Raw genomic sequence first — 10,013 nt, 5'->3', positions numbered from 1 at the left:
GGGACACAGTAGTGGACAAGATGGACACAGTCCCTGTGTTCAGGGACAGTCAAACCTCAGAGACAGGTGCTAAACCAATAACCAATTACAACTGTGGTAGATTTTGATGACAGTGTTTTAAGGGGTTCTGACCTAGAGTGTGTGCTGAGGGGCTCATCAGGGAAGGGACGTTTCATCCAAGGAGTGAAGGATGAAGGTGACTCAGCCACCGGAGGGGACCCATCAGGGGGACAGCATGTGCAGCTCAGTGGCTCCTGGGGTGGAGGGCCCGGGCTTCCAGGAGGGGGTGGGGCCCTTCTGGCCACCTGGCTCTGTTCTTGTCAGAGGACACCCTCCCCAGACTTACTTGCACCGTGTATTCGGGCATCAGGCAGGCATTTCCCTGCACCGAGGGACGGCCAGGCCCTAGGTTCTGAGGAGCTCCAGTCTGGGGTCACCACGGGGGTCTCCATGTGTGTCTGGGAGGACATGTAGGAACTGGTCCATTTCCAGAATCACAGTCTCATTCTGCCCATGTCCCAGAGGCCCTCAGCCCGCATAGCGTCCAGCTCTGTGCCTGCCCCACCCGTCCCCTGGGTCCTTGTCTGTCCTCTGCTCTCCCTCCCTCACTTCCTGGGGCCCCAGCTCTGTCTAGAGGGCCTCACAGAGGCCTCTCAGGCTTTGAGGAGCATCTGTGAGGCACACAAACCTTTCTTGCTGACCTCGCTGCTTCTCATAGCTTAATGCAGAGAGCCCTACTGAGATGGGATAGGAGGAAGAGAAGGGAGGGCGTGGGGGTGTGGGTGAAGGGCGCTCTACAGCCCGTGTGTTTTCAGGACAAGTAGGCCTGGACAGGCATCAGGAGGTCTAGATGGTCAGGGCAGGCTGGTCCCTGAGTGGGGGACGAGGGGATGAGCGTCCTGTGCTAAGGCAGCCGCTTGCCGCCTGCTGTCCAACCTCAGAATTGGGCCTCAAGGCCACCACGTGCTCAGGACCAGTCCTGGTGTGATGGGGTGGGGTGCGGCGGCTTGGTGTCCTGTCTCTGTGACTCCCTCTCTGAACGCCAGCCTCCCGGGGAGTCTGGGCCTTTCAGAGACGTGCTGCTGCTGTCCAGCCCAGTCCCCCAGCCCTGGGCCCATGGGAGGACAGGGACAGGGTGATGTGGCATAGGAGCTGTGCCCGCCCTCCCCGGCAGACTGCCCCGTGGAGCCTCGGTTGCCTTGCTGTGTAATGGGGCTGAATGGAGATGACACATACAGCACCCGTCAGGCCCTGACACAGAGCAGGTGCTCAGGAAGAGATGGCAGGTGTGTGACCAGGAGACTTGACTGAGACACACATTCTTGCTGGGTGTCTGCTCTGGGCCAGGCCTGTCCCAGTGGGCCCTGGGGCTGCACCTCTTCTGAGGGGGCAGCACAGACCTACGCCTGTCGCTCTGGACAGAGGTCACGGGAGAGCCACTCTGCCCACGTGCATGGCACTCCAGAGTTACAAAGCCCGTCCAGGTCAGTGATTTCCTGGGCCCCTCCAGGAGCCCTCCGCCTCCCATGGCCACCTCCCAGCCCCTCAGAGCTAGTCCATCTGGTGGCCACCTCATCGGTGCCTTTCAGAAGCTGAGCTCAGAGATCCGGGCTGATACCTGCTTAGAGCTGTCGGCTTTAAGTTTGCTGAACAGTTTGCTGAATTCCTTTATCAAAATCTCCTGTGATGATCTGTATAAAGATGGGATTGTAGCCAGGAGCCCCACTCCTCTTGCCACACCCATCCTTTCCCCGAGGGGCCCCCAAGAGATGTCTGGGCATCCCCAGGGCTCTGCAGAGCCCTATGGAGAAGCATCAGATTCCAGGTTGTCATCCCGGGATCCCAGCAGACATGCCGCCCTAGGGTGCCTGTGGGAGGATTGATGGTGGGAGCCCAGCCTCCACTGGAACTCATGTCTGGCCAGAGGGTGACCATCTCTGTCCCTCCATCCAGAGAGGAGCAAGGCCAAAGCTGTGGCCTTGGGCAGTTTCCCGGTAGGCGAGCAGGCAGAGCTGTCTCTGAGACTGGGGGAGCCATTGACCATCGTCTCTGAGTAAGTCTCTCTGAGGGCACTGGGTGGGGTGCTCTCTCCCCTCCCCTGATCCCTGAAGATGCATTAGTGGGATGAGGGGCCCCTTCCAGGAGAAAAGAGCATGGACTTTTGTGCTGAGCTCACACAGCACTCTAATGGTGGGATTTTAGGCAGCTTGACACACCTGTAGGGAAAAGCAGTGGGTGGGCAGGGCCTTGCAGGGGGGCCCTGAATCAGGCCATTCTCTGCCCAGGAGGTATCCAGACTGGCTGGTGCAAGGAAACCTGGGAAACTCAGGTGGGATGGGTGGCCGCAGGACCTAACCTGGGGGGTCCTCGTGAATCCCAAATGAGCGGTGCCCAGGGCATTGGCCCTTCTGAGAGGGGTCCCCTCGCCCTTCTCTCTCCAGGGATGGAGACTGGTGGACGGTGCTGTCGGACATATCAGGCAGAGAGTACATCTTCCCCAGCAACCAAGTGGCCAAAATCTCCCATGGGTGAGTTCACTCCCCAGGCCCTGCCTCCGGGGAGCTTCCTGCTTTCTCCTCCCACAAGTGTAGTTCTTTACGCCCAGTCTTACGCTGAGCAAAGCTGGGGTCAGGAGAAAATCAGGCCCAGACCCTGCCCTCCAGAGGAGCTGACGACTGACTCTCTCAGGTCAGCTTGTGAGACTTGGGAGCCCAGAGGAGAGGGCTCGGCAAGGCCTCATGGAGATGTGGCACCTGGGCTTTGGAGGGTGGCCAGGAATCTGGTGGTGGAGAATGCTAGAAGGGACTTGCAGGAGGTGGGGGCAGCCTGCATAAATGTCCCCAGAGAGCCTCCTCGGGCTGCCCTTCCAAGAGGCACTTCCTCAGGAGGGCTGGATTCGGGGACGCAGGGTCTCTCAAAAAGTGTGAGCCATCCCTTGCCCAGAATAAGTGACAGACTGACTCCTGAGCAAATTCTATGTCGAGAGAGAAAGGCAGTGAATAACCTGGAGCCAGGGACATGTCACTGTGTCACTGTGTGTGCTGTGACAGCCACGCTTCAGTTCTGAGGAAAAGCACGGCCCCCACACTGGATGGCCTTCCTTTCTGAAGCCAGTGGTATGTCTGGCTCTGAGGAAAGCAACATAGGATCCTGAGACATGTGGTCACCTCATAGAATCAGCTCGCGTCTCCCAGTGGCCTGGGCCTGCTGGGCAGGGTTTTGCCTCCACAGCCTGGCGTGAAGTTTAAACAGAGGAAACACCGACTACCTCTAAGAGTCCCCTTTCCTTGCTTCTGCTTCATTCATAGCCTCGATTTTCATAAGTTTTATGAATGATGTATTTTATTTACTATAAAACTAGGCTCAGTTTGCTGCTGGCACCAAGAGAATCACAGCTTCTCTACTTTATTTACTTGGAATCAACTCAACCCTGGCTCTGGCATTTCACAAAATGACAGGGAGGCAACCATTTCTATCAAATTGGCTTTTGGAGGCTTTGCCTGGGACCCCCGGACATGACTCTGGGGACAGTAAGAAGCTGATGGACCGTAAGCCAAAAAATTCCTGCACGGCTCCTTGAACTTTACACTGCAGTGAAGTCCTTCATGGACATACATAGGTGAGGGATTAAGTGAAGAGAGAAAAGGAAGGTGTGGGCTCAGAATTATCAACAATCCCAGCATTGGAAGAGGCACATATGGCTATTGATGGGCTATGTGATTTTTTCCAAAATTTTAGAATGTCTTGAACATTCTAGTTCCAAACTTTCTACCCACAAATAAGCTACAGTGGAAGTTAGATTTCAGTGATAATGAGTAAATGTTCACCTGCATACCTTTTGGCTACAAAGTTAAACTTTAAATTGTTGAAATAAAATATTTACTACAATTTAAAAAAAAAAAAGAGGCAATTCTTGGAGAGGTGAAGGCTTAGACAGGTGAGTGGATGGTGTAGGGGCACTGGGGGAACTGGGCAGTGACAGGAGAGGGTCTGGGATCACCTCACCTGCTCCCAGACCCTGGCCACTTGGGAATGAGCTCTTCAGTTAGAAAAGGCTGGCGCTGACCCCATGAGATGGTCCTGGCTCCAGGGGCCTCAGAGGACAAGGACAAAGCTGGGGGCCCTGAGAGACCTGAGGCCAGCTCTTCATGGGACGTTTGGAAGTCTGAGGCCCACAGAGGGAGGAGAGGTTCCAGTAGAGTCTTGGGCCACCCATCCCCAGGCTGACCCCGACCCTCTCTCTGCTCACCTCCCCACCCCCAGGTGGTTGTATGAGGGCCTGAGCCGGGAGAAAGCTGAGGAACTTCTGCTGCTGCCTGGAAACCCAGGAGGGGCCTTCCTCATCCGGGAGAGCCAGACCAGGAGAGGTGGGTAAGCTCAGCCTGCCATGGGCTTTTCCCTTTCATGCCAAGAGCCAGGTGTGATGTGACTTGGGGGTAGAGGTAGGAGGCCACACGTGGAAGGCTGGAGACCTGGCCTTGGAGTCGGGCAGTCTGGCTGACTGACCACATGTTGCTGCCGTGAGAGCCTATCAACAACGGGGCAATAACCTGCACTTCTAAAAGTGGTGTGAATTGCCCAGGGGAGGGATCCAGCTCAGCCAACACTTTGGCAACCACGACTCTTAACAGAGTATAGTCACAAGATTTCTCTGCCTTGACCAGCAATGATTTCTCCCTCCCCAAGACACAACATGATCCTGATCTCTTGACAAGGTCTCTGTGCTTCGGGTCACCAGCCAGTCGGAGCCAGAAAACCCACTAGGAGTCACCTCATGATCTTCCTCTCTGTGCTGTGCAGATGGGGAAACAGAGGCCCACAGAGGGCTAGGGACATGTCACACTGCACGTTCATATGGGACTTATCCCACCCCAGGTGCAAACAAAACATGAAGTTGAGTCTGTCTCTGATGCCCCTGCTTCTCTCTGAGCTGCCCTGAGTCCCTTACAGCAGGGACAGAGAGGGATGTTGAAGGAGTGGCAGTGCCCTCGTTTACGTTAGGCGCTTTAAATGCCTTCAAACAACCCTGTGGGGATTGTACTTCCAGTGTCCCCATTTTACAGATGAGGAACTGGAGATTTGGGGGAAGAGAAAGGATTTGCCTGGGGAGACACAGCTAATAAGTGCAGAGCTGGGATTCCAACCCCGCTGAGGTTCATCGCACTTCAGACACCCAAGAGAGGCCCACCCGTGACAGTAACGGTAGCATTGCAAGCACAGGGGCAGACTAGGGAGAAGCTATTCAGGAGTGAGGACAGGCTGCCTGTGCTTCCCTTAACTGAACTCACTTTGAGGCGTCGTCAGGGTCCTTTGCTCTCTACTCAGTCTCCCTCCTGGGGCCCCTTCCAGCGCGTCTTTGCCTCTCCTTCCCTTCCTTTGGGAGCCCCCTGGGTTGACCTCTCCCCAGCCCCTCCTACTATTTTCCAGGCAGCGCCAGCATCCCTCACATACACCCATAGGCAGGCCAGGGTGTGGGGCTGGCTCAAATGCAACAGCTACAAACAGGAAACCATAGCAGTGCTGTTGGGGGCAGGGGCACTGTAGACCTGGCCCCAGTGAGCGTGAGAAGCCACAGGAAGTGCTCCGTGCTCAGCTGCCCCTCCCACACCCCTTCTCTGGCCTGGTTCAACCCCGAGAGCATAGTGACCAAAACTTATTGCCTCTCTGAGCCCCTTTTCTAAGAAGGCACATATACAAGAGGAACTGGTGGAGAAATAAAGGAGAAAGCAGATAAGAATCCATAGGATCTTTTTTTTTTCCTTCCAGTTTTATTGAGACATAATTGATATACAGCACTGCGTAAGTTTAAGGTGTAAAAAATCCATAGGATCTTTAAGGATCAACAAAATTGCTGGGATTAAGGTTAGATTTGACTCTGAGGTTCCCCATAGCAACACCAAAAAGGGATAGATCAGAATGCAGCTCTCAGGACTTCCCTGGTGGCACAGAGGTTAAGAATCTGCCTGCCAAGGCAGTGGACATGGGTTCGAGCCCTGGTCCAGGAAGATCCCACATGCCGTGGAACAACTAAGCCCGTGTGCCACAACTACTGAGCCTGTGCTCTAGAGCCTGTGAGCCACAACTACTGAGCCTGCTCACCTAGAGCCTGTGCTCTGCGATAAGAGAAGCCACCACGATGAGAAGCCCGCGCACCACGACGAAGAGTAGCCCCCGCCCGCCCCAACTAGAGAAAGCCTGAGCGCAGCAACAAAGACCCAACACAGCCAAAAACAATTAATTAATTAATTAATTAGTTAAAAAAAAAAAAAGAATGCAGCTCTCATTATCGAAAAAGGAAGAATTTGCCAATTCTGCAGGAAAGGCAACAGTTTCCCAGTACTGATTCCTGATCTCTCATCCTGGGCTTCCTTTTGGAGAGTGTTTGTTAAGCTGCAGGTTACAACCCATTTGTGGGCCAAGAAATCAGTTTGGTTCAGTGGTTATAGACCAGTGGGTCTCAAACCTGGGTGGGCATCAGAACACCTGGAGGGTCTGTTAAAACAAGGGACTGGTCCAGCCAGTTCTGATTTGGGTCTGGGGCCTTAGAATTTGCCTTTCCAACAAGTTTGCAGGTGATGCTTGCTGGGGCTAGTCTGGGGACCACACTTTTAAGAACCACTGATCTAGACCTTGGCTGTGTGTTAGAATCATCTGGGGGAGATTTATAAATTACTGATGGCTGCACCCCACCCCCAGAGTTTCTGATTTAATTGGTCAGGGGTGTGGCCTGGGCCCTGGAAGCACAAGAGCCCCCCAGGTGATTCTGATGTGCAGCCAAGGTTGAAACCCATTGGTTTAGTGGATCTGGACCAGTGAGCGTTTAAGTGAAATATAGCTGAAAACATTAGGATGCATCACTGGGGTTGGGGAAAATATTGCTTCACCAAACTTTTTGTTTTCGATAATTTTAAGTGTGTCCTGGGTCACTGTAAAATTTCATATGTGGTTTGTGGTCAAAAAAAGTTTGACACTAAATCTGTACGGGCCTGAGTGACGCCACAGGATGGTGTTTCTCAGACTTGAGTGTACAGGAATTGTCAGGGGATCGTCTTGCCAATGCACTCTTAGGCCCCACCGCAGACCTGCCAAATCAGACTGTTGGGTACAGAGGTCAGAAATCTGCTTCCTTCAAGCTCTCCGGATGGTTCTCATGTTCTTTTAAATTGGAAAACACAGTTCCAATCTAGGGAACCCAAAATTAAGTAATGAGAGACAATGTTTCTCATGTTTACATAATGCATCTTGTCATATATAATGGTAATTAACTGTTGACCAAGTGAGTGAGTGATATCAGGATCAGCTTTTCTTTGGCCCAAGATCCAGATGTACCTCTGGGAAGGGAATTCTGTAGGGGCTTTGAGCCTGTGGGTGGACCAAGGAGGAAGGCCTGGGGCCACTGAGCTCCCAAGAACACTACTCAAGAGTCTGGAGGGGGAGGGGAAGACCCCCCATCTTCCCCAGAGTCCCTCTGGCATACCTGGTTGTGTTCTAGGCCTGGGGAGAGCCATGGCAGGGCCCAAGTCAGGCCGAAAACCTTGGTGTGTGAAGGGGCACAAAGAGTGTGGAGGTCCCAGGACTGCTCCAGAGGTCAGCGCCAGGGCCAGACCCCAAGAGCGTCACCCTCTTGCCTTCCTGCTGTCCTACTATGTGTGTATACTGTGTTGAGCACTGCAAGAGAGACTGATGAGCAAGACACGCTTCCTGCCCCTGAGGGACTCACCTCTGGTTCTGTCAGCCGAGAAACACTTAAAAGCATCTCCTCTGAGTCAGGCCCGCTAAGTTGTGATTCCTGCCCTCAGGCTTCAGACAAGTCCAGGGTGCAGCATCCTCGAGGCTATCAGCTTCTCAGAGGTCTCAGAAGAAGTTCAGAGGGTCCTGCTAGATCTACGTCCCCCAAACAGGTGTTAATGTGCTCCCTCACACCACTGTGGACCCCTCCCCTCCTCCCGGCATCATCATCAGAACACCTGGGAGAACACGGCTCCTGAGCCCACAGGTCACTGCAGGCCAGGGTGTGACACTGGCTAAGTCTGCTGGAGCTTTCTGGAATCCGGGACCTCATAATTTCCTTGCCTTTTTCCCAATGGGTCTCCCTCCAGGCCCTGTACCAGCCATAGCTCCTACCATTCCTTCCCACAGACTGCCTTCTGGCCCACTGTCCACCAGAACACTCCATGAATGAACACACCTTGTTCTTTCCACTGCTGCATCCTTGCACACAAGCCTCCCTCAGGGCCTGGAAAGCCCTCTCCTCCATTCCTCCACTTGGCCAACTCACACTGATCCTTCACGACCCATTGCAATGCCATTTCCCCAGGTTATTTGTCACTCTTTGCTCTCAACTCCCACAGCATCCTGAAAAGACCTCTTCTGTAGCTGCAATAAACTTATTTCTTTTTTTTTTTTTTTAAACTTATTTCTTAAAGTCAGGGTATGTGGTCTAACAGCAGGGGAACTAAATACTTGAGATGAGGACCATAAAGGAAAATTCTGGCTGAGGGATGTGCTGAGGGACAGTACTTCTTTCCCCAGAGTATGAAGATCTGATTACCTGTGTCTGGGGCTAGTGCAGTGCCAGCTTGTAGCAAGTGTTCAACAGATGTTTACTGTATAAATGGATGAGTGAATGAGTGCATGTATGTACGTTGAGGGGAGGAGAGAGGATGAAGAGCTGGGGTAGGGTACACTGACCCCCAACACCATCTGTGCTCATAGCGGTAGGAGTGCAAATGGTGGCAAGGACTCCTCAAGTCTGCTTGTAATCATGGCCGTGTCCAGTGTTTATCACAGAGACTCAGTAATTCATTCAACAAATAAATATTGCATGGTGACTCTGTGCCAGCCACTGTTCTAAGTGCTGGGGGTTCAACAATATAAAAAGCACCAATAAAGAGGTTAAAAAAAAAAAGCAAAATCCCTGCCCACAATCTAGTTGGCAATGTGCATAGTGAACAAATAGTAATTAAGCAACTGATCATGGCAAATGCCACAAAGAAACAATAAAGCGACAGTTAAGAGGAACAGAGTAAACAGGTGCATCCTCAGCAGGAGGCAGGTGTGCCTGGAGCAGATCCAAGGTCACCGGAAGACAGGTCATGCAAGGCCTTTCCAGGGTGAGAGCTTCAGATTTATTTTAAATGTTGACAGGGAGGGTTCTAAGCAGGGGAGTGACATGATCTGATCCCTCTACGGTGCCAAGAGAGGATTTGGCAGGGGATGAGGCGGAAGTGGGAAGCCACATGGGAAGTTGTTGCAGGCTAAGAAGTGGTTAGATTCCGGATATGTTCTGAATGTAGCCAGTAGGGTTTTCTGTGGGGCTGGATGGGAGGTGAAGGAGAATGGAAGCTGCCAGGGATGATGCCGGGCTTCGGAGCTTAGTAATGAATGGATTGTGCTGCTGTTTTCTGAGATGGGAAGATGGTGGGCAGATAAATTAGGACGATCCCTCGTGAGGCTCACAGTTGGTTATATGGTGGGGTGGGGTAGTGTTGAGGGACAGACGATGGGAGAATAGGACCTTTGGTGCTAGCACTAGTGTCTGGGCAAGCCTAGAGCTGGGGTTTCTACCAGGCAGAGAAGGTGTTCTGGAGAGGAGTTGTCTGAGTAGGAACTGAGTTGTAAAAGGAAGGCTGGTGGCTAAGCAGGTGGAAGAGTGTTCCATATAAAAGGAACAGCATGAACAAAGAACCAGAGAACTGATAAGGAGCACTGGATGCTTGCTATGTGCCAGACACTGCTAAATGCTTTACCTACTTTACCACCTGAATCTTTGTGGCAATCTGTTGAGGCGGGGACAATTATTATCCCCCTTTAGAGAGGAAGAAACAGATCTGAGAGGTCAAATAATGTGTCTTAGAGACACAGGTAGGGTTATAGGATGTAGGGGTGTTACAGTGTGTGACTCTGGGTGGGATATGAAACCAGGGAGTCTGAGTTTAAAAGACGTCCTGGGGGCTTCCCTGGTGGCGCAGTGGTTGAGAGTCCGCCTGCCGATGCAGGGGACACGGGTTCGT

The 10,013-nt window shown here is 52.7% G+C and overlaps 1 protein-coding gene across 1 annotated transcript in view; it reads left to right on the top strand.

The window, feature by feature from the left end:
• Window positions 1–1,934: 1,934 nt before the first annotated feature.
• The window catches only part of SLA2 (Src like adaptor 2), a gene marked incomplete at its 5' end in the record, with an annotated part of 16,283 nt that continues 8,204 nt past the window's right edge, over window positions 1,935–10,013 (top strand). Inside the window, 3 exons of the mRNA XM_028485343.1 lie at window positions 1,935–2,053; window positions 2,442–2,528; window positions 4,264–4,367. Of these exons, the coding sequence (XP_028341144.1) occupies window positions 1,935–2,053; window positions 2,442–2,528; window positions 4,264–4,367 (310 nt within the window). The remainder of the gene's footprint in view (window positions 2,054–2,441; window positions 2,529–4,263; window positions 4,368–10,013) is intronic.

Source organism: Physeter macrocephalus, unplaced genomic scaffold, assembly GCF_002837175.3.
Source record: "Physeter macrocephalus isolate SW-GA unplaced genomic scaffold, ASM283717v5 random_281, whole genome shotgun sequence".
In the NCBI taxonomy this organism is placed as follows: Eukaryota; Metazoa; Chordata; class Mammalia; order Artiodactyla; family Physeteridae; genus Physeter; species Physeter macrocephalus.
This window is presented reverse-complemented; position numbering and strand designations above follow the sequence as displayed.